The sequence below is a fragment of the Electrona antarctica genome (genome assembly GCF_951216825.1).
Source record: "Electrona antarctica genome assembly, chromosome: 4".
NCBI classification, from domain to species: domain Eukaryota; kingdom Metazoa; phylum Chordata; class Actinopteri; order Myctophiformes; family Myctophidae; genus Electrona; species Electrona antarctica.
Genome location: NC_136809.1, coordinates 36,903,183 through 36,928,076, shown reverse-complemented (window position 1 = coordinate 36,928,076; position 24,894 = coordinate 36,903,183). Strand labels below are relative to the sequence as shown.

Below are 24,894 nucleotides of genomic sequence, written 5' to 3'. Positions count from 1 at the left end.
CTATTTCCAGCATGCATCCAAGTGTAAAATCAGACATTGCGACGCCATCAAGGCCTGCCAAAATAGTTAGGGTTAGTAATTGTCAGGCAACGCGACCATCAGCACATCAGACATTGGCTGACAACAATAACGTCTCCGCTCCAGTAGAGCCTACTGGCTCCATTAAATGGGATTGATAAGTAACCTATACTGGTTGATAACACTTGAATCCGCTATAACCTCCACAACGTGTCAAGGCTCTGTGCAACGCCGCAGTCCGTCCCCACGATGCTCCTTGGCCTCCATGAGATACAGGATGTACTGTACTGCATGCTCGGCAAAACACACCTCTCAGACCTGCTCCCAGTTTGGCTCCCAGCGCCTTTGTGATCCGTTGAAAGGGACACGGGTGTTGTAAGCACATTTCTGGATGTTTCTGTCATAGCCTTTAGACCCTGATCCAAGGGCTGCATCGTGCCAGGCCTCCTGGCATATAGTGCAAGTAAAAACAGAGTTTCACTCAGTCTCAGACTGCATGAGGAACTGAGAGGGATGGCATGTGGCCATGGCCAAAATCTTCCTCTGCTTTTTCTTGGAAAAACCACAAAGAATGTGTGTTGGCGTCCAACTATGTTTATGCTCATGCAAAGAAAGCACTGTTATCTGCTGGCTCCATGAAGAGCTAGCCAGCTAAAGCACTTTTTCTATAGGGATATTATAACTCAAAATGCATTTTCTTTCTTTTTTTTGGCGTATCTTGAGGCTGTGTGTGTGTGTGTGTGTGTGTGTGTGTGTGTGTGTGTGTGTGTGTGACTGTGTGACTGTGTGACTGTGTGTGCGTGCATGCGTGTGTGCGTGCGTGCGTGCGTGCGTGCGGGCGGCTGCTCGCGCACAAGCATGCATATAATATATGCATATAATATATGGAAGACATATTATGTGGTTCTACTGTATGAGTGTGTGTTAGGGTTTCCAAGATTCATCCTCCCAAGAATTTTGTTGTTTGGCGGCGGTTAAAAAAGAACAACGACACAAAATGTCCAGGAATTTTCGAGCGTTATACATTAGTATTCCATAAAATGTAGACTGTTTCCAGTGTTTGTGCCTAAATAGAATTTGTCCTAATCATATATTTTTGATAAGCAACTTCATAATTGCGTGTTGTGACAGTGTTATGCCATGCCAAACATCAAGGCTTTGAAGCAGTCAAGCAGCGCAACGCGCGTGCAATATTAAACAATGTTATAAGTAGTCCTCCGAACATAAATTTAAAAAAATCATACATCAAGTGACGAAATGGACTACGAAGATGAAGAGGAAATGAAAAATCCCATTCCTCACAATTGAGCAGTTGAGACGAATAACCATGTAAGTCCATAATTTATTCTGACCCCTCCCCGAAATGACCCCTTATCCATGATTTATACATTACTAGAGCGGTGCCCGTGGGGCCTCTACAGCGGTGCCCGTTGGGCACTGGCCTACTTGGAACGATGCAAGTTGGAAATGCATGCCCCACCCAGATATTATGTCTGTGTACCTTCTATGCCCATTCATGGAGTTCTTTGTCAGGCATGCCCAAATATGGAGTCTATGCAGACGTCAGAATGATGTCAGAACAGGCCAGCTCCATATATGGACCCTGGGCAGGGGCCCTGTCAAGAGCCCGGGCAGAGGCCTTTTTGGGGCGGTTCCCACAGTGTGTGTCGAATTTGAAGTTGGTGGAGCGAACGGTTCTCAGACAGACGTACAGACAAACGTACAGAGACTTCAGTCGACCATGTGTGCAGGATTTTCACATAGAATTGAGGTGGCATTCTTTGTGTGTGTGTGTGTGTGTGTGTGTGTGTGTGTGTGTGTGTGTGTGTGTGTGTGTGTGGGTGCGCGCGCGTGCACACGTGGCCATGTGTGCACACTGTGAAGTGGTGTTTTGTTGTTTTCTCTGACAGTCCCCCAGCTTGGATTCCTGGTGGGTAGACAATAGACGTGCCCCTGAAAACACCATGAAAGAAAAATCACTCACTCACACAGTCGTTCACTCACTCCATTCCCTCTGTGCTGAAAGCCACTTTAGGGAAGCCGTCGGGCCCCTGGGCTGTGTTTTGGCACTGTGGCAGGTGCCATCTGTCAAGCAAGGAGAGAAAGATAGAGTGTGTGTGTGTGTGTGTGTGTGTGTGTGTGTGTGTGTGTGTGTGTGTGTGTGTGTGTGTGTGCGTGTGTGCGTGTGCGTGCACGTGTGTGCGTGCGGGCAGGTGTGTGCGTGTTGGTCTGCCTACAGGTGTTTACTAGTGAGTAACTGTGTGTGTGACTGTATGTACTCGCATGCGTGATTTTACTTCTTATTTGTTCATCTACATTATGTCAGTGTAACTCAAGCGATGTCTTTGCAACTGTGTACATCTTCGTGGATACATACATTTCTATGACAGATTGTGTATAGTGTATGTGTATGCGTCCGTGCGTGCGTGCGTGTGTGTGTGTGCGTGCGTGCGTGCGTGCGGGCAGGTGTGTGTGTGCACATGTGCGTGTTGGTCTGCCTACAGGTGTTTACTAGTGAGTATAACAGTAGATCAGGGCAGGGGCAGTAGACCAATTAGCACAAAAGGAACTAAGCCAAAATAATATGCAAGTGCAGGTGCTGTCCTGAAGGGATAAACACCTACCATGTGTCGGCTCACCCAGCTACAGGATGCAGCAGATACGCCAGGGTGTTCCCATATCTTAGTAGATTAGAGTCCCTCTATCTATCAACTGATTCAACTCAGATGTGGCAACCATGTCATCCCTATCTGTTTGTCAGATCTGAAAATGTATGTTTTCTTTTAACAACGTACTATGTATAAAGTCATGCACACAAGACAGCCCTATTTTTGCTGGTGCCTTACCCCCTATCCCTAAACCTTTAGGGATAAGGAATTTCTTAATACTACATCGACACGTTGTGAGCTTGTAGATCGGCTATTTGAACTATTTAACTGGATTATTGCTGGCTGGATAAGCACCATAGAGTATAGAGCACCGAAGTCTGACGTCACTTTCAGTAGAGGGCACCAACACACAGGTTTGTGTATTTTTTTATTTGTATTGAAATCTCCATAGGGCGATTTTATGTCGCTTCATATAAGAACTGTGTTTGAAAAATAAGCCGACCACCCCGGCGTTTCTGTCAGGGGAGTGGCTGTGCGTCGTTAATGATGTCCATTCATATTTGATACAACCAGTTTCTAGAGAAAATGGAATTAATGTGACCGCAAAAGCCTTGAAACTACATATGTAGTTACACATGTCGCTGAGCATATACGTCACGCCCAGCTGTCAACATATTGCGTTCCTGAGATTCCTCGTTGACGTAAGCTCAGCTGGTGGTGACTCGACTCGTACTAACCACGATACATTATATATCAATACAATTTAAATAAAAATAAACGTAATTAACGTTCAGTTTCTGTTGTGCGACGGGCTGCGGGCAGAAGCAGCCTACCCGGAAATGTAGTCTCTGGGTTGTTTGGCTCGTTTCTAACGCTTATTTTGTTACTCTTTGGGTATATTTGTACATTTCCACCTTCAGTCGATGCTTCATATCCATATGAGTGAAAAGGCCGGGGTGATCGGTTTATTTTTCAAACACAGTTCTTATATGAGGCGATCTAAAATCCCCCTATGGAGAGTACAATGCTTATACAAAAATACACGAACCATGGGACTGGCGCCCTCTACTGATAGTAGAGGGCAGTGACGTCAGGACTTCGGTGCTCTATATAAAAGGATAGAGACTGATCTGGCGCGAAGCTCCGCCCCCCCGCTATTCATGTCAGTGGAAGTTGCTCAGTGGCGTTTTGAAGCACCCGGAAAGACCGTCTACTTACGCCTTTTTTCGATTTGGGCACCAAAATTTGGTGCCCAAAATGCGGAAGTGCAAACGCGCTCAACGTTAAAGCCCAGCTGCACGGGGTTTCCTCATCATACTTCCACGGGTCCGCCTGCAGTCCCTCCTCTTACCGCTAGGGCCCAGTGCTTCAACGTTGGAAAGCCTCACTGGCCCCTTGATAAGCACACCTAACCTGTGCCCCCCGTCCGCTCTCACTCTACGATCCTTGTTTCATTTCCGGGTTATCAGTTAGGTGGGGGCTGCTGTTAGGACATTGATCGTTAGCCGTATAAGCTCATACCCCTTAGGTCTCGTCATGCGAGACAAAGTCACAAACGATTTACGATCGTCGGGATGTGCAACAAACGCTCACCATGGACAGTGCTCGAAGCTTTAGAGATACAAGTCTTTGAAAATCCTGTTATAATGGAGGCTCAAGCTGGATCTGGATTTAAAACTCCCATAGCTGGTGAAGACGGAAGCTCTCCATTGGCCATTTGCAGACCCCGGCCATCTAGCCATCAGAGTTTGGAAGCACCCGTTTTCAGTAAAGCAATGACCTGCTACCTCCTGCATTATGTGCAAATTCAAAACAGGTGTACCACTACCACCTGCAGGGCAGGGAAGTTGAGTGATATCTAACGAGCACTTCCAAACTGCAACATTAGAAATATAATCACCTGGCTGCAAGGAAAGAAAGTAGCTCATAACATGTCTACGGTGGATTTTTATGAAACAAACACTTTGCAGATAGAAAGAGGATAATTCAAGCTTTTCGTACAGCTGCAATGTTGGTGTGTTTGACGTTGTTTAATACATGTGGATGGATGTATGGGCTGTCAATGGGAAATTGCACCGGGTTAGCACCCTGCCATTAACTTATATGGAAAGATGGCCGCGGTCTGCATATGGTCCATAGCAACCGGTCTTCTGCCCTCACCACACGTATGTGTGACTGCGTGTACGGCAATGCAGCGAGCTAAAGATCATTCCACAAAAAGCAGTCAGAGAGGAGTTGATCTTGACCAAACTTTATATAAGTTATTTTTTGTAAAACTGTGACAAAAGACAGACGTTCTGTGTGTAAATATCCCATAATACTACACAAGTCACATAAACATCACAGACAGAAATGAAGGTACATCAATAAAATAATGTTATATGATATGATATCACTGTAGCCTATCACTATATCACTGCTGCCGTAATATCCTTTACACACAGTTACATATGCAACAATAAAACACTGGAATGGATTACAGTTATGTAGAAATCAAACCGTATTAACTAGTATCAAGCATGTACTCAAATGCAGCAAATCACAAACAAATCACAAACATTTAGGTACGGCACAGCAACACATAGGCCTACTGTCAAACAAACAAAAGCACAGAACTCCAAATGCACCAGTCTTTCAATTAAACATAACATTTACAATGTATTCGGAAAAGTTCACAATCTTTGACTCTTTAAGCACAAACAAAAAGCCTGACCGTCGAATGAAGCTGGCTTCTCATACTGAGTGACTGAAGCTAAACTACCTGCACAGCAGCTGATTATCCCTTGATTGCTAACACTAGGCAGCACCTGGAGTCTAAATGAGCAATTAACAGGAGGATCTCTGTGCAGAAAACAAGAAACTAAACACATTACCTAGAGGGTGCTAAACACTAACAACACTGAGGCCAGAACACTCCCCGCCTGGCATCTGTTAGATGTCATTACAATAGAAATACAACAACAACTTAAGGTAAGTATAGTGTGAGTGTCTAACTGTTTTCTCCTCTAGGTAATGTATTTGGAAACCAGGAGAATGACCTCTGACACAGGTCTTATAGGAACAGTCTCTGTTCTCCTTTCCGGACAATCTTCACTTCGACCTTCCTGACCTTCCCATCTTCACTAGGAAAGGTGTTGGTAACCAGCCTGGCCAGTCGTTCCTTTTCATTTGAGAACAACATCCCCTTCTTGTATGTTAGGACTCCCGGTCCTCCACTTGCAGCGACCTAGAAGGCCACTCATGTACTCCTTCCAGCGATTTCAGAATGTGGTTGCTAGACTCTCAGGTGGTACATAATTCCACTGACTTGCTTTTTTGGACTGCCTGATGCGTTGCACATGGTTGAGAGCGTGTTCCCTGTTAGTAGACAAGCGCCGTCTTGGAGAGTGGAAAGGGAAGGGGGCCACCCAACTGTTGGAGTCATCCTTGGTGAATCCCTGGTCCATAATGTGGAGAGAACTCATCTTCGACTGATAGCGCCAGTTTATTGTCCTCAATGGTGTCTGGCTTCCCCAGAGGTTGTGTAAGGTGTTCACCTGTGAACCTCTCTCTGACGTGGATGCTACTTACACAAGGCTTGAAGAAGCTCCAGGATATTGGTCTTGAAAGTGTTCACAGAAGGTCTGTGGGCTCCACTGAGGCACACGTCTCCAATAATTACCCATCCTAAATCGAGGTGTTGGGCATATGACGCATTGTGTGGCCCGTTACACTGGTTTCGAACCTTGTGAACACGTATAATGTCCCTTCCAAGCAGCAGCAGGATCTCTGCCAAGGGGTCAAGAGGCGGTATCTTGGAAGCAATGGCTTTAAGATGAGGATGACGAGTAGCAGCTTCTGGCCTAGGGATTTCCTCTCGGTTATTAGGAATCATGTTGCACTCGGCAGTGCCATAGATATCCCACCATTTACAGCCTCTATCATGAAGTCCGAGGCTCTTCATTCGCTAGTGACTGTTGTGCCAGAACACGTATTCAAGGTGTAAGGAGAGACAGTACCCTGAATGTTGAACGATTATAATCGTAGAAAGCAGAGAAAAAGTTAAAAATGTGTTTCAAAATATAAAAAAGGCAAAGAAGTTTAGGGATAAGGGGTAAGGCACGTACAAAAATCGGGACCATAGTGTGACCTCACTGCCCCATCTTTAGCTATCCTATCGATACGTTATGGCAGTATGTGTGCAGTTTGTGAACGAAGCCGAATGAATCACAATATGCTGCACTGTACAGGCTGGATGCTTGCTTGGATGCATATATAAATACTAGTGTGGCAACGGTATATGCCTCTTTTGAGTAAATGGAAATGTGAAAAGTGTGCCGTACAAAGGTTCAAGGCATGGCACCGACCTCCTCAATGTGCCAAGCTCTGTGCACTGCTGCAGACCCCCCTCCCCATGTTGGCCCTGGTGTACAACAGAAACAGGATTAACTGAATGCTCGTCAATACACACCTGTCAAGCCCTCTCCCAGTTTGGCTTCCAGCGCGTTCTGATCTGTTGAAAGGGACTCAGGTTGTTTTTTTTTAGGTTTCTGTCACAGCCTTTAGCCTTCCCTGTCTAAGGGCTGGTGCCAGGCCTCCTGTCCTGGACTCCTGGCATAGTGCAAATGACACAGTCTCAGGGGGATGGCAGTGAACAAGGCTACATTTTTGCTGGAAAAGGGATGTGCATGGCATCCAACAATTTTTCGGTTCATTTAAACCATGAATCTGCTGGCTCTGCTGGCTGAAATGGGATGTTATCTTGAAAAGCATTTTTCTACAGTAGATAGCCTAAGCCAGGGGCGATCCTAGAGTCTGCCCTTGGCGAAATTGGATACAATAACTCGTCTCGAATCCCTGTAGTAACTGATTAGAATGCTCAATACTACCAATACTTTGAACTGATAATTACTGATTACTGTAAATCGCTCTGGATTAAGAGTGTCTGCTAAATGCCTAAATTGTAAATTGTACTCATGATTACACATTTTGGTTTGCTTTAAGCCAACCCTTAAGGTTGTTTTAATTGTCAAATAGTTGGTGATCTCTTTGCTTCATCGTGGTGCTCACTCTCAACTGCAACTTCTTAAATGGCTCTGGACGTGCAGCTAAAAGCTTACTCTGTATGCAAATCCACTAAACGTGTACTCCACTACTCTCTATGCAAAATACAACACGGAAGCATCAGTATCACACATTTCCAACCTGTCATGTCTTGTCAAAACCTCCACCTACTAATCTCTCTGCCCCCCCCCCCCCCCCCCCTCCTCTACATCAGGTTCAGAGGGCTCTGCCAGACTATTATTGCTCATAAACTCTTCGACTATGTGGTTCTGGTCTTCATCTTCCTCAACTGCATCACAGTGGCCCTGGAGAGGCCGAGGATACTGCAGGGCAGCCTGGTAAGAGGAACTGTGTTGTTTCCTTGCTTGTTTTGTGCTATGCATTTTGTGGAATAATTATGTCAACAGTTTGCTTTTGCCACTGAAGTGTTTTCTTTCTCTCTTTTTTTGCTTTCAGCTAAGTGGCTAATAATGACGACCTTCTCCCTTCAGGCTCTTTCAGTATTAGAATATGCAAAATTAATTTGATGAAGAGCAGTTCTCACAGTAAACAAAAACCTTAAAAAGAAATGTATTTGATTAGTGTTACTTGTTAATGTTATTTCTCTCTCTCTCTCTCTCTCTCTCTCTCTCTCTCGCACGCACGCACGCACGCACGCACGCACGCACATACTGTACACACACACACCTTGTTTCTTATTCTTCTACCCACATAGTAGGAGATTCCTCCTCTGATCTGTGTTCATTTCATTCCACAGGAAAGACTATTCCTCACTGTCTCCAACTACGTATTTACAGCCATCTTTGCAACTGAGATGACCGTCAAGGTAAGAGTCCTCTCCTCTCCTCTCCTCTCCTCTCCTCTCCTCTCCTCTCTTTTATGGACAATTCTTAATCAATTCCACATGTTCTATTATCGATGGGCAGCTTAGATAATGAAGTTAATTAGAAGGCTATCTGTCTTCAGCTGGCCTCTAATTAGGCCCAGATATTCCATTACACACACACACACACACACACACACACACACACACACACACACACACACACACACACACACACACACACACACACCACATGAGCTGACCTGCGTAAATGCTGACACTGTCACGCTAAAATAAGATAACACATAGCGTGTGCACGAACGCTTGCGTTACTCGGTTTTATCCACTAATCATGGGACACAAAGTACAGAGAGTCATCCATTATTGAACGCCCTCTGTCTCCAGGCATTCTCCAACAGCCGCAGAAGCCCCTGTACTTATTTATTTATGACCAGGGATAATGAATACATCTGTAATGATACAGTATGTATATCAGCGAGACACTGAGCAGGTCACACCTATATAACACACCTCTTGTTGAACTCAAATTCAGGCATCATAAATGCACTTTACATATTTAGTGGCCTTATTCTTTGTTTCTTTTGTTCATCACCACTTGCTCTTTTCTTTCTGAATGATGTATTAACTCTTTCTGCAGTCTTTTCCATTACTGGCTCATCGGCAGCGCTGAAAATAATGTTGAGCATTTTCAGTTTTTCGCTCTGTCCCTCCCTTCATCCCTCCCTCCATCCATCCATCCATCCATCCATCCATCCATCTGACCAGTGATGGAAGAAGTACCACATATAATAATAATAATAATAATAATAATAATAATAATAATAATAATAGTAATAATAATAATAATAATAATAATAATAATAATAATAATGATAATAAGTTAAGTGCTTTACAGGGCAAAAGAAGATAAAAACACGAACGTAAAGTAACAATTAAGCAAGCAAAAACATAGTGGCCTTAACACAATAAAAAAACAATAGAAAAGAGCATAAAACAACAATAAAGCAATAGCAAAGACAAAAACAAAAACTCAACTAAATGCAAGAGTAAAGAGGTGGGTCTTGAGCTGTGCTTTGAATATGGCTACGGAGGGTGCCTGTCTAAGCTGTAATGGGAGTTAATTCCAGGCTGTTGGCCCATAGAAGCAGAAAGCTGCCTCACCGTGTCTTTTAGTTGCCATCCCTTTAGGCACCTCAAGCAGGCCAGCAGTGGAGGACCTGAGGGGGCGGCCTGGGACATAACTAGATAGACAGTCGAGGAGGTAAGAGGGTGCAAGACCATTTAGAGCTTTATAAACCAGGAAAATATTTTTTAAATCAATCCTAAAAACTACTGGAATGTAGTGAGGCTAAAACTGGAGATTCTGGGGTTCTCTCATCTTAGTTCTAGTTAAAATTCTAGCTGCTGCATTCTGAACAAGTTGAAGCCTGTCAGTTGTTTTCTTTGGCAAGCCAGAGAATAGTGCATTGCAATAATCGATACAAGAGAAAACAAAAGCGTGAACCAATGTTTTTGCATCGTCCAAGGATTGAAATGTTCTAATGCGTGCAATGTTAATCCCCAATCAATAATAATCCCCAGGGGCCCAGACGGTGGCGTAACCGTCTGGGCACCCGACTGGTAATCCAGTCGCAGTGTGCCGCGGGTTCGACTCCCGAGCCCGACACGGCCTTTACTGCATGTCTTCCCCCATCTCTCTCCCGTTTCCTGTCAGCCTACTGTCTGTCCCTTCAAAAACCAATAAAAGGCGTAAGCCGCAAAAAAATATATTTAAAAAAAGAATAATAATCCCCAGGTTCCTTACTGTAGAGTTATTTCCTACAGTTACCAAGTCTGTTTGATTCTTTCTGCTCATTTGAACCAACTATGAGAACTTCTGTCTTGTCCTCGTTTAGTTTTAAGACATTCTCACTCATCCAGCATGTAATGCTGGATAGACAGGTCAACAATGGGTCAAGGGCAGAGGGGTCATCCAGGGCTACAGAAAGATATAGCTGAGTATCGTCAGCATAAAAAGGAAAATTCACTCCATGAGCGCTAATAAGTTCTCCCAGCGGCAGTATGTACAGAGAGAACAAAAGAGGGCCCAGTGGAATACCAGAACTGATGATGTGTCTGAGATAAAGTCAGCTAGATTGACAAAATAGCTTCTTCCCGACAGGTATGAGGAGAACCAAGACAGGGCCGTGCCTGACCTATCCTTAATATGCTATACTTAAGTAAAGGTATCAATATTGCAATGTAGATAGATAGATAGATAGATAGATAGATAGATAGATAGATAGATAGATAGATAGATAGATAGATAGATAGACAGACAGATAGATAGATAGATAGATAGATAGATAGATAGATAGATAGATAGATAGATAGATAGATAGATAGATAGATAGATAGATATATTCATAATGTACTTGAGTAAAAGGACAAAAGTATTGGCATCAAAATATACTTAAAGTACCTAAAGTAAAATAGTAATTGTGCCATTTCACAAGTTCACGATGTATAACAAAAATCTTTTGAAAATAACCAATCTAAATATTAAGCTCACAATGTGTCTCATCGCAACGGATTGAGCTTGTAGATCTGCTATTTTCAAATGGCCAAAATGTAAATAGGGCTGAAGTGGTTAGTGTGTTTTGTTATAATAATCAAAATCTACAAAGTAACTAGTAACTTATGTTTTCAAATAATTATAGTGATGTAAAAGTACAATATTTGTCTCTGAGAACAGTGGAGTAGAAGTAAGTAGAACATTTGAAAGTACCTAAAATTGTACTTAAGTACAGTTCCTGAGTGTACTTACGGTACTTTCCACCACTGAATCTGACCCACTCATCTTTGCTCCAATCCACCCTTATCCCTCTCTCTCTCTCTCTCTCTCTCTCTCTCTCTCTCTCTCTCTCTCTCTCTCTCTCTCTCTCTCTCTCCCGTTTGTGGTGCTGACTGTGAAGTGTGAATCATTCCTGTGTGAACATTGTAATTCCTCACCAAGGACCTGTAATTAAAAACAAGCTCACTGATTAGACAATTTCCTGTTTCTGATACACTCTGACCAAAGCGCACACACGCACGCACACACACACTCACGCACACATGCACACACACCACGTGAGCTGACCTGCATAAATGCTCACACTGTCACGCTAAAAAAATGTCCACATAATTTCATAATTAATTAACTCTGAAAATGTCAAAATGGTCCTGTTTAGATAAACTCCATTTTTGTTTTCATAAATCAATGCTATTGAACACCCTTTACGTCTGTGTGTTGGTTAATAAACTATTGAACCAATGAAAAGTAGTAAAAGGCGCTTCAGTCTGTGTCTCATAGGAGGGCTCCACCAGTGACATCATCGTTAGGCAGATTTTTTGTACAAAAATGTTTAGATTTTCTTTATCGTGAGAACGATGGCTTCCATTTTTGCATTGCAACTTTTCAGGACTAGAAAGCCTGCAGTTTCTATTAGCTTAGATTCCCCATCGATGATGTCACTCCATGGACCTATTATATGAAGATAGGTCGAAAAGTGGTGAAGTGGTCCTTTATTAACTCCATTGGACCCTCACCCTCAAACTGTCTGCTAAAGCACCTAACTCCACCCCCTCATGCAAGTAATTGACAATATACTAACTAAACTATAATAAAGTCACAATACCAACTTTGATAACTGATAAGGCAGTATTGCTTTATTTGGGGTGGTAAACTATTAAAAAACAACAGTGAAAATAGCTATATTGTCTCTTTTTGTTCACCCAAATGCACAACATAGTGATGCCATGTTGACAGTAGCTAATGAATGTGTGGTTACAGACCAGAACATGTGTCTATTGTTTAACATGTCTGTATGTACTGTAAGTGTATATGTCACATGCACAGGGATGGTCGTGAATTGAGATGCACTAAGTGGCAATTGAAAATCAAATTAAGTTTATAAATAAAATAACTAAATTTGACCTTAAATGCAAACGCTGGTGGGTGGCAATTGCCATCCCCTGGGCCTGGGACCTCAAATGATGCCCCTGCCTTTTTCAACTGAAAACATTTATTCTGTTAATCTGTCCATTCTGCTATTTTGTCATTTCGTCAACATATTCTTATAGCCTACTGGTCATACTGAATAATGTTGCACTGGCCTCCCTGCCCTCAAGATTAAATGTGAACCGTAGCAGTAAATGGCTGGGTAAAGTTCAACAAATATCAACTGGGTAAATCAAATGAATAAAAGTAATAATTACTATTCTGCAAAGCTGTCTTATCACTAAATGCAGCCTTGCTTAATGCATTTATGGCATTTATGCCATTGTGTGCAGCCCTAATAACTGAAAGAAGAAAGTCCCAGTTATTATGTGTGTGGTTCTGACTACTGAATTTCCATATTAAAATGTTCTTTAGAATGTAGAGCAAATCCACAGTCAAGCGACCCTGTCCTTTTTTAATATGCACACATATGTCTTATGAGTATTTAAAACAGTATTACACATAATTACGACAATGTTTTGTTTTTTAATTTAAATGCTTATTCAGCAATGAAATATGAACAAACTCCAAGCAGCACTACAGTGCAAACATCACTATGCTTTAAAGCTAGAGTACAATCCAAGATATCGCTAGGGAAATGCCCAGGAAGCATCCGTACTGGATGGCTGAAGCACCTTAGCTGGCTCATTTCCTCGTAAAGGATGACTGAACTTCTAATCTCTAAGGGAGAAGCCGGCCTCCCTTGACAGTGTCATTAAAGTTATTTGAAGCAGAGCGGCGCACCAGACTGGACATGTACCGCCATTTTTATTGTAATTCGGACCTTGTTTACCTCTTTCCTAGACAATGTAGATAAAATGTACGGGTGGTGGCAGCTATTTGTGCTTGTTAACATTTCGCTCATTGCTACCAGATATTCAAAACCAAATTTAAAGGTGGTCAGCCATGCATCACGCATTGAATTAGAATTGTCTACATAATATTTGGTTAAAAGAGATTGCGAGGAACGTTGGGGAGAGGTGACGTGAAGATACAGTAAATACAAACAACTACAGCCGCAAGCTGTATGTCTGTGCTAATGGAGGATGCACGCCATTGTGATCTAAAGAAAACATTATGGAGAAGACCATTTAACTGCAACCATTATTCTCTCCTGGGGCCATAAATGTCGCCAGACTGTAATTTGATTTTTGATTAAATGTGGCGTGTGTCATGTATCACCCAAGGGGCTACCGGCCGTGTGGTTGGGTTGTACATCAGTGCCCTTTGCGCACAGTGGTAGCTTAGAGCTCCTATAGATTTCCCATGCCTTATGTTTCATTAGACCAGCATTTGATCTGGTAATGGATGCCCCTAAGCATTACATGGGTCCCAACGGGGCTTCCCTGGTGCTGGCTCATATTAATAACGGAGCAGTTAACTCACGGTCTGCCCTGCCAAAATGTGATGAAAGACCCTGTGTATAGAATATGACAGTGAATCACCGCTGTGCAGATCTCTTCGGTGAAAATAAATGTTTTCAATGCGGAAAGTGAGTTGAATCGTTTTGCTGACAAACAATGCTGCTAGAATCGAAAGGGACAGAACTTCTCAAGCTGACAAACTCGGTTACATTTCCTCCCTCTCCCTCTCTCGTCAATCAGTCTCTGCCACTCTGGTTTCTTTTTCATTCTTACTTTTTTTTCTTTCTTTTTGCATGCTTGGATGTTTGATAAAACAAGGTTGGCATGTTGCCCTCTGTCTTGGTCTGTCTGTCTGTCTGTCTGTCTGTCTGTCTGTCTGTCTGTCTGTCTGTCTGTTATTTTTTGATTTTCAGCTATTAGTGTAGATTTATGTCTTACACAAACATTAAATTCCCATTGACAATGAATGGAGAATTTACGTCATACAGTATGTGTCTGAGCAAATTGTCATGTTACGTCATGATGATGTACGATGATAAGAGCACCCCTCACTTCACACGGGTGTGATTTTTATTCTGTATTTATTTCTCTGTATCTTTCGTTCCGGTCCTTCCTCATTGCCTAGTCATGGGTACTCCGTCATTTCAAGCTCTTCCGTCAGTTTCTGTATTAGTCTTTCGTGGGTCTGCCTACAAAGGCAGCTGCTGACTGATGTGGTGCACAAACATCTGCCTCGACAGACTTTCCATTCATCCATGCCAATACAATTCCTCTTATACATTTGTTATCCTTTATTTTGTTTCTCCCATGCTGTAATTACATATCACTGGTCACAGACTGTCACAGACTCCCAGCCTCAGAGACGTGTGGATGTAGTGTTCACCATGTTAATCCGGTAAGTCTGGTCTATGTTAGGAGCATCATTTGGAATAACGAGCAATAATATCCTTTTTATTATTGTTCATTATGCCAAATGACTCTCCTAACACAGACCCAATATAAACCTGGATTTATTAATTTGATAGCTACAGTATGACTTTATAGTTCAAGTCACAAGTGCACGATGTAATGAACCGATTTCATTAAAAGTAATGAGCTGAGAATTAATTAGTTGATTGAAAATGATTGCATTTACTGTATGCAAGGTTCAAACTGTTTGCACTTTGAAATTGTCGACAGTTTCTTTTAGTTGTAGCAAGGAGTACCAAAAGTAATAGGCAAATTCTTCAAAGGAGGTCTGACAGAATGTGGGTGGGAGAGAAAGTACCACACTGTTTGTTGGCAATTCTAATTTGCATAATTAAATGATTGACGTTTGGAGGATTCCTCTCATTCCACTGGTAACGCTATGAACTGTGGGTAATTCCCTTAGCCAAAGTCTGCATTGATGTTGACTTTCGGAAAGGGTGCAAAGAGCGCTGTCTGAGCCCTCACTGACTTCACATGAACGCGAGCCTATAAGTCTGTGGCTCAGTAAGGGAGTGGAGTGGAATTGGGCCACTGTAAATAGCAGCAAGACTGATTAACTAATCAGACTGATAGTCTCTCTGACTGGTTGAATTGGAATGAGATGATGAGTGGGCGTGACGACACTAGTGTGACAGAACAGGAGAGGGACAGTTATATAGGCAGGCATACATGGAGACTGGAGAACAACAACAACGATAAACACACATGCAACCACTTGCTCAACACCTCCTTTCAGACAGACAGACAGACAGACAGACAGACAGACAGACAGACAGACAGACAGACAGACAGACAGACAGACAGACAGATAGACAGACAGACAGACTCAAACTCCTGACACCCAGATATTCAAAGCTTCCACTGCCTCCCCACCACATGTACTCTGTTCCATCTTCAAATTCTACCCATCTTGGTACTGTGGAAAAGGCTTGATACCCATCCTTCTCTCTGTGCCTGTCTTCAGGTGGTGTCCATGGGTCTGTATGTGGGAGAGAAGGCTTACCTGCGGAGTAGCTGGAACATTCTGGATGGTTTCTTGGTTTTTGTGTCACTGATTGACATTGTCGTGTCCATGGCGGGCGGGGCAAAGATCTTAGGGGTGCTTCGAGTTCTTAGGTTGCTCAGGACACTACGCCCCCTCAGGTAAGGAAGGAGGGCCCACTACAGCTTAAAGGTCTCATGACATCCACATTTATTTATTTTTTACCTCAATGACACCTAAAAAATCTACAGGCAAATAGGTTTTTTTTCATTGCAGCTGGAAGAGCTTCAGAACACTGAGAGAAAAAAATTAACTGGCATGGCTCACTGGAGTGGATTTTTCTGTTAAAACCTTTTAATTTGAAGGACCACGATAAAGACTTTAAATTAAAAGTGTGAATGTCATGAGACCTATAAATTATGGCAGCGAGAGTCCTGTGTCGTCACTTGTTCCACATCACTATGCTTCTCATGTTCTTCATCAAAATGTAAAATAAACAACTTGTCCTATCGTAAACTATTTCTTATATTATTTATTTGTACCATTTGTACAGTTCTCGCTTGATCTCAAATTAATGTCCCCTCTGTCTCTCTCTCTCTCTCTCTCTCTCTCTCTCTCTCTCTCTCTCTCTCTCCCCCCCCTCCCAGGGTGATCAGCAGGGCTCCAGGTCTGAAGCTAGTGGTGGAGACCCTCATCACCTCACTTAAACCTATCGGCAACATCGTCCTCATATGCTGCGCTTTCTTCATCATCTTCGGCATCCTCGGTGTTCAGGTACGCATCATCATCATCATCATCATCATCATCATCATCATCATCATCCATCCATCAACATGCCCCCCACCCCCCAAGCCAATCTCACAAGTGTTTTAGTACATATTGTAATTTCCAGAGAGTTGAAGCAAACGTATTAATCAGTAAGTTGCAGCTCACTGAAGCCTCTCAAACAGACTGCAGTATCCTTATCTCTTATGCTTTCTTCATCATCTTTGGCATTGTGCACGACCAGGGAAACATCATCATTAGTGCATCAACACAGCTCCTGCTCCAGCTGTCATCCAAACAAACAAGTAGAATAAACCTGGGATAACTGCTATATTTTCAACCTTTTCAACAAGAACGTTTCATGAAAGTGTGAGGGAAAAACAGCCATAGAAATGTCCTCCTCTTATGAGGCTTGCACCGCCGTAGTCTGTCCTCCTCTTATGAGGCTTGCACCGCCGTAGTCTGTCCTCCTCTTATGAGGCTTGCACCGCCGTAGTCTGACAACTCACATCTTAGAAATGTCCTCCTCTTATGAGGCTTGCACCGCCGTAGTCTGTCCTCCTCTTATGAGGCTTGCACCGCCGTAGTCTGACAACTCACATCTTCAGGCTCCATTTTAGCCCACAGCACTTGCCATAGCACTTGCCCTAGCCTCGACAACCTTACAGGCGTATGCAAAGGCTAAACTTATGTAATTTAGATAGCATATTATGTAGCACTCTATAGTGTATACTCATAGTTTCATTGTATAGATATTCTACTTGCTTATGATCCTTGATGACTATTTCTATGTATTTGATGTATTAGCATACTTGTTCTTGCTTATTGTAAATCACTCTGGATTAAGAGTGTCTGTATGCCTGATTTACTTACATAAATGCCTAAATTGTAAAGTGTAAAAACCATCATAGCTTGGATATTGAAAAGTTTTGTATGAAATGATGTATTCATATTTACAGTATATATCAGATGTCATTTAGTTTAAAAGAAACAAGTGTAATCAAACTTTTGAGGGCCTGCAACACTGTACAAACAAGATAAAATTGACTCGCATACTGTCTTCCATAACCACGTGATGTATTAAAGGTGTAGTGAAATGAAAAATACGTTTTTCACACTTTTAGACCATATCCGTGGTCATCATATGGGCATACCTAACAATGGATGCCAAAAAAACGAGAAAATTCTCATTTTTGTGTGTTTTTATATCAAACGTCCATACAAATATATTTTTTATTACTTCCTGAAAACAAAAACGTGCTGCGTGATGACGTGTCGAGGCCCACATCGATAAAAGCCAATAAAAATGAAGCTCACCCGTTTAATTCCCCATATCTCCGCATCCGTCCAGCACAGGCTGCACAGCTGCTACTGATTACAAACATCTTCCGTTTTTATTCCCATTCAAGATAACATCCAGGGAGTGTATTACTCGGTTTCAACTTAATCATCACGCTAAAAAATGTATCTGAAAACATTATAGGGTAGAAATAAGCCACATAAGAGTAAACAGGTAAAGCTGGACGACTATCTGATTTGTAAACAAACATCCACACGCTGTCCTGCGTAGCATAGCAGCAGCATAGCTACGGCCCCTAGCTACCGTCCCATCCCCTGAAGGGATGCGACGCTCTGATTGGTTCAGAAACTTCATAGCGGTGTTTCAACTTGAAACTTCACAATAAATGTCCACCATTTCCGTTTCACTACACCTTTAAAGTTCAAATGATCTCAATGAGGTCACTGTCCCTGTAACACAAAACAAATGCATGTTTCTTTTCTGTAGCACAGGGTTCCCGCGGGTCCTTAAAAAGTCTTACATTTTACTTTCAAAATGGTGCAAGAACCCTGTAGCAGAGTCTCTGACAATGTTCAGAGGTCTCTCTCTCGTCACAATTCCGTGTCCTCATTTCTCCTGTTGAAAAACAATGATCTTGCTGTTGACACCTTGTTGACGCAGCGAGGACAGACTGTGCTTTCAGCAACCGTGTTCAATCCCATTTGATTCTCTAAATCTGTGAATTGAGCATGATAGTGAAAGTGCTGTCACGGATCGAGACGGAACCCATGCCAAATGCAGACACTGACAAGCAAAATGCTGTACTGTAGGTGAAAAATAAGGTTTTTATTCAGACGAGGCAGGGGTTATAAGAGACAGCGGTATGCTGGTGTTTGGGCTCAGAGATATGTGGATGTCCGGTGGTGCCTTGGAAGAGGAAAGAGCTGGCTGCATGGTGGCTTGGCAGACTAGTGGAGCAAGCGGGCAGGCAGGTAATCTGTGAATAGCACAGCGATCTGGCGGGTACTAGCTGTTGGCACAAGGCACTTATCTTGTAGTGTCATGGAGATGACTTAAGATTATCTTCAGCACTCGGCCTGAGGGCTGCTGATAAACCGTGCAACACCCTCTCATTTGGTATTGGTTTTGTACAGTTCTACAAGCACAGCAATAAAGAACAGTAAGCGACGACAGCTTATTATTTGTTTGCTTTTTAAACATTTATCTGGCTCAACCAACACAAATAGTTCTGCAACTGTACTGGGAGTGGACTGTTGCCAAGCAACAAACAGTATAAACATTTGCACACTGGCTTTTCTTGCTACTTATTGTCGGGCCACATGTTACCAGGCAGCTACTTTGCATTTGGTTGTTTCCATTTATTGTGCAATAAGAGTATGTTGACATTAGATTTGGTGACACGACCAGGCAGGCAAGTTATTTGTGGGGATTGATTGATTGATTGATTGAAAAATGTATTAACAGTTTGCAGAATTACAGTACATTTCAAGCACAAACTCAATACAAAGGCTGTTAACTGTGAGTGGACGACCCAATTAAGCATTACACTTGTTTCCAATAGGGTCCACAATGTTCAATTCATCAAAAACATTTAGAGACGTACAAATAGACACTTCTATATAGACAAAGGACAGAACAGGAATTCATCATAAAGGAGGTAAAAAGGGAAAAGAAACATATACAGTGAGGGAAAAAAAGGGGTGGGCGGTGGGGGGGATTCACGTTCAGCTCCGTTCATTTGTTTGTTTTCCTTGGAGGAGCTGCGTTGGGTCCCCAAGTCGGCTCCGTGGCCATACCTTGAGTTGGCTGTGTGGCCGCGACCGTCTCTTGTGTTGTCCTTGCGTCCGTGTTTGAGGGATTCCGATTTTACAGGGGCCAGTTTCGAATTGCAGCCGTCCGTAGGTGCCCTTTGAGAGCGGTTTTGAAGGAGTCAAGGGATTTGCATGTCTTAATGACTGTTGGTAGGGCGTTCCACATTTTGGTGGCATAGGAGCGAAAATAATTTAGTCCCTTGTTTGTGCCGAATCTGGGTTGTACATGGTTCGTTGCACTCCCTCTGGTGTTGTGGGTGTGGACTTCGTTAACATTAAGGAAGTATCTAGACAGGTACATGGGTATCTTGGTGGTGTATCGAATCTTGTGGACCAGACCCATTGCAAGATGCTGTACTCTGTCGTCGACCCTAAGCCATTCCAGCCTGTCGAAGTGGGCAGGGGTGAGGTGGGTTCGGGGGGCGAGGTCCAGTGAGGAGATCCTGTAAAGGAATCTTGTTCTATGGTTGACCTTTTTGATTACGTTGGTGGCCATTTTATCACCGGAAAGATTAGCCTCCAGGATGGAACCTAGGTAGGTAATTTCATCTTTACGTGTGAAAACCTGCATCATCAAGTTTTTTACAATACAGCTAAGATGGATGGCGACCGGCCATTAACGGTTATTAGTAGGGGTGCACGATTATGAAATTATGACCAATAATCTCCGATTATTTGCAGGGTCATATCTGCCGATACCGATTATGACCGATTCCGATATTATACAGAGGATGAAATTACCTACCTAGGTTCCATCCTGGAGGCTAATCTTTCCGGTGATAAAATGGCCACCAACGTAATCAAAAAAGTCAACCAAAGAACAAGATTCCTTTACAGGATCTCCTCACTGGTCGACAAAAACACCTTGAAGACCTTAACACTTTAATTGCCCGGGGTTATTTAATCCATTACATTATAGCGCCCATTCGATTTATAAACACGGACCCCTTTTCCGGACGGACTTCCGGTCCGTGTTGATGTGTGTGTAGCAGCTAACAATAGCCACACCACTCTAGAGTCGATCGACAACAACGGGAGACAAGAATAAATCTATCGCGACTAGCGACTGGACCGTGGAGCGCCATGTAACACAGGATTTCTTTTCATAATTAGACGGGAGGATTTAGATCGCGAGTTATGAACGTTTTAAGATTTTCGTTTTCATCAGCTAAACAGGGGAGGGAGTTTTTCGATGACGTCTCACTCTTGCGCGTCACTGAGGATTGCCCAACAGGCGCTCCCAGGCTGTGGAGCCATGCGATCCGTTCTCATATCAATAAACTTCGTCTTTTGGACAAGACTTCGTCCTGAGCGTCGGGCGTTACTAATAGAAAGGACAAAGAACTTCGTCCTGGGCGATGGGAGTGTACAGGAGCCCTCGTACAAGGCTTCTTTGACTATGCATGCACCTCCTGGTACCACAGCACCTCAAAGGCCCTTAAAACTAGGCTCCAGACTTCCCAAAACAAACTGGTCAGGCTCCTACTTGGCCTCACCCCCCGAACCCACCTCACCCCTGCCCACTTTGACAGACTGGCATGGCTTAGGGTTGGCGACAGAGTACAGCATCTTGCAATGGGTCTGGTCCAAAAGATTCGATACTCCACCAAGATACCCATGTACCTGTCTAGATACTTCCTTAATGTTAACGAAGTCCACACCCACAACACCAGAGGGAGTGCAACGAACCATGTACAACCCAGATTCGGCACAAACAAGGGACTAAATTATTTTCGCTCCTATGCCACCAAAATGTGGAACGCCCTACCAACAGTCATTAAGACATGCGAATCCCTTGACTCCTTCAAAACCGCACTCAAAGGGCACCTACAAATGGCTGCAATTCAAAACGGCAGCCATCCCCCCCCCTTTTCCCCTCACTGTATATGTTTCTTTTCCCTTTTTACCTCCATTATGATGAATTCCTGTTCTGTTCTTTGTCTATATAGAAGTGTCTATTTGTACGTCTCTAAATGTTTTGATGAATTGAACATGATGGACGCTGTTGTAAACAAGTGTAATGCTTAATTGGGTCGTCCACTCACAGTTAACAGATTAATCGCCCAGGACGAAGTTCTTTGTCCTTTCTATTAGTAACGCCCGACGCTCAGGACGAAGTATTGTCCTAAAGACGAAGTTTATTGATACGAGAACAGATCGCCTGGCTGTATAGCCCAGGCGCGCCTGCTGGGCTCTCCTCGGTGACGCGCAAGACTGAGACGTCATCAAAAAACTCCTCTGTTTAGCTGATGAAAACGAAAATCTTAAAACATTCATAAATCGCGATCTAAATCATCCCGTCTTTTTCTGAAAAAAGATCCTGTGTTAGACGGCGCTCCGCGGTCCAGTCGCTAGTCTCGATAGATTTATTCTTGTCTCCCGTTGTTGTCGATCGATTCTAAAGTGCTGTGGCTATTGTTAGCTGCTACACAACATCATGAACTTCCGGCCGGTCCGTCCGGAAAAGGCGTCCGTGTTTATAAATCGACTGGGCGCATGAATGTAATGGATTAAATAGTTCCGGGCAATTAAAGTGTTAACAGCCTTTGTATTGAGTTTGTGCTTGAAATGTACTGTAATTCTGCAAACTGTTAATAAAATGTTCAATCAATCAATCAAAACCACAATGGAAACAAGCCTAGGCCCTATTGGGGCTTGGCCCAAAGCCTGTTAATAAAGTATTCAATCAATCAATAAATATCACATTTGATTTGGCTTTTGTTCTAGACTAGTGGTACTAGAAACATTTGATTTATATTGAACTCATTGATGCATTTTTACATTTTTCATTAAAAAACATTTTTGCTGGTGAAAACCGATAAAATAATCTGTATTGTTTTGAGACCATTCCGATACCGATTTGGCATTTTTATGATTCCGATTATGCTACCGATTATATCGTGCATCCCTAGTTATTAGAACACCTGGAGCAGATCGTGATGCATAAAAGTCCCAATGGCGTCACACTCCTCCAATCAACTTATACATGATGATAGCCCTTTGTGCTGAACTGATGACTGCATGCTGATGAGCAGGTGTTGATGATGAGCAGGCAGAGACAGAGAGAGAGAGAGAGAGAGAGAGAGAGAGAGAGATACAGAGAGAGAGAGAGAGAGAGATGTGGACAAGAGACTGCGTTCTCCTGTCTGTGATCAATAGTGATGGTGAAGCCTGATAACCCGTCTACTCCCTGACAGACTGTGTGCGTGCGTGCGTGCGTGCGTGCGTGCGTGCGTGCACAGATTTAAGTACTGAATGTAATTGAGCTAGACTGGACTGTCAGAGCCTTTGCTTTAGAGGTTGGGAAGGGAGGGAAGAGAGAGATCAGAGAGACAGAGTGGATTTTGGGAAAGGCACAAATGGACAAAAAACACCAAGCAAATACTGAAAGGTTATAAAATATCAAAAACATATTCCTAGATGTCACAGATAAGTGATGTGGTCAATTTTGAGACTAATTCATTGTATCCATTGTCCCTTAAAAGGATGGAAAAATGCAGCAGGAAATACAGTATATGATATATACTTTCCCATGTCATATGTTTTTGGGCGATATTTCCCCTGTTCTCCACTCCACATCTCTCTAATTAATTCCTTCCTCTGGAGGAGCTAGCTTACTCTGGAGGGAAAATAATTTGTGTACAGTACAGTGATATACAGATTTATAACAATTTAAAATTAAAAAAATAAAGCCGATGCACACCTGAAAGGTTAGTGACTGGTGCATTTGACGTGCATTACGTGTCTGTGTCTCCCAAGCTCTTCAAAGGAAAGTTCTACTACTGTGTGGGCATGGATGTGAAGAACATCACCAACAAATCAGACTGTCTGGTGTCAAACTATCGATGGGTTCATCACAAATACAACTTCGACAACCTTGGACAGGTACCGTATGAGAAAAGACAATGTTGTCTTGCTTCCCTAATCCCTATACACTTCTGTCTGTTAAACAAATAGCGGGCATTCATCTTGGAGTGTCATATTGACACTGAACTCATACATTTCGAAACACCTGCTAGCACATATAGAACAAGGGCAAGAAGGAGCCGCTGCCCTGTGTGTGTGTGTGTGTGTGTGTGTGTGTGTGTGTGTGTGTGTGTGTGTGTGTGTGTGTGTGTGTGTGTGTGTGTGTGTGTGTGTGTGTCCAGTTAACTCTTCTACTGCCGTTGTATATATACGTAATTTCAATCCAACGCACCACAGACTGACATTGACGTATACACATTTGGTATTTACAGTGTTTATTGCTCTTCCGCAACCTGTGAGTGAGAACCTAGGCAGCATTTTTGGTGGAAACAAGCTATATTCAAATGCCAATAACTAATGAATTGAACGTCGTAACACACACTCCATCCACTCCACCCACTGCATGTGTTCTTCCAGGCAACATGAATGTATAAAATGTCATGCATGTATTCTTCCAGGCACTGATGTCCTTGTTTGTCCTGGCCTCTAAAGATGGATGGGTCAACATCATGTACCATGGGCTGGATGCTGTGGGCATAGACCAGCAGGTAGGCCATTAACCTAAAGTAACATCATGTACCATGGGCTGGATGCTGTGGGCATAGACCAGCAGGTAGGCCATTAACCACTACAGTAACATCATGTACCATGGGCTGGATGCTGTGGGCATAGACCAGCAGGTAGGCCATTAACCACTAACGTAACTACTATAGACCAGCAGGTAGGCCATTAACCACTAAAGTAACTACTATAGACCAGCAGGTAGGCCATTAACCACTAAAGTAACTACTATAGACCAGCAGGTAGGCCATTAACCACTAAAGTAACTACTATAGACCAGCAGGTAGGCCATTAACCACTAAAGTAACTACTATAGACCAGCAGGTAGGCCATTAACCACTAAAGTAACTACTATAGACCAGCAGGTAGGCCATTAACCACTAAAGTAACTACTATAGACCAGCAGGTAGGCCATTAACCACTAAAGTAACTACTATAGACCAGCAGGTAGGCCATTAACCACTAACGTAACTACTATAGACCAGCAGGTAGGCCATTAACCACTAAAGTAACTACTATAGACCAGCAGGTAGGCCATTAACCACTAACGTAACTACTATAGACCAGCAGGTAGGCCATTAACCACTAACGTAACTACTATAGACCAGCAGGTAGGCCATTAACCACTAAAGTAACTACTA

General features: G+C 43.0%; 1 protein-coding gene across 1 annotated transcript in view; it reads left to right on the top strand.

The window, feature by feature from the left end:
- Positions 1-24,894, top strand: part of LOC306921294 (voltage-dependent T-type calcium channel subunit alpha-1I-like) — a gene marked incomplete at both ends in the record, with an annotated part of 148,815 nt that overhangs the window by 77,070 nt on the left and 46,851 nt on the right. Inside the window, 6 exons of the mRNA XM_079498403.1 lie at positions 7,885-8,008; positions 8,428-8,496; positions 15,833-16,011; positions 16,498-16,624; positions 23,486-23,611; positions 24,151-24,240. Of these exons, the coding sequence (XP_079354529.1) occupies positions 7,885-8,008; positions 8,428-8,496; positions 15,833-16,011; positions 16,498-16,624; positions 23,486-23,611; positions 24,151-24,240 (715 nt within the window). The remainder of the gene's footprint in view (positions 1-7,884; positions 8,009-8,427; positions 8,497-15,832; positions 16,012-16,497; positions 16,625-23,485; positions 23,612-24,150; positions 24,241-24,894) is intronic.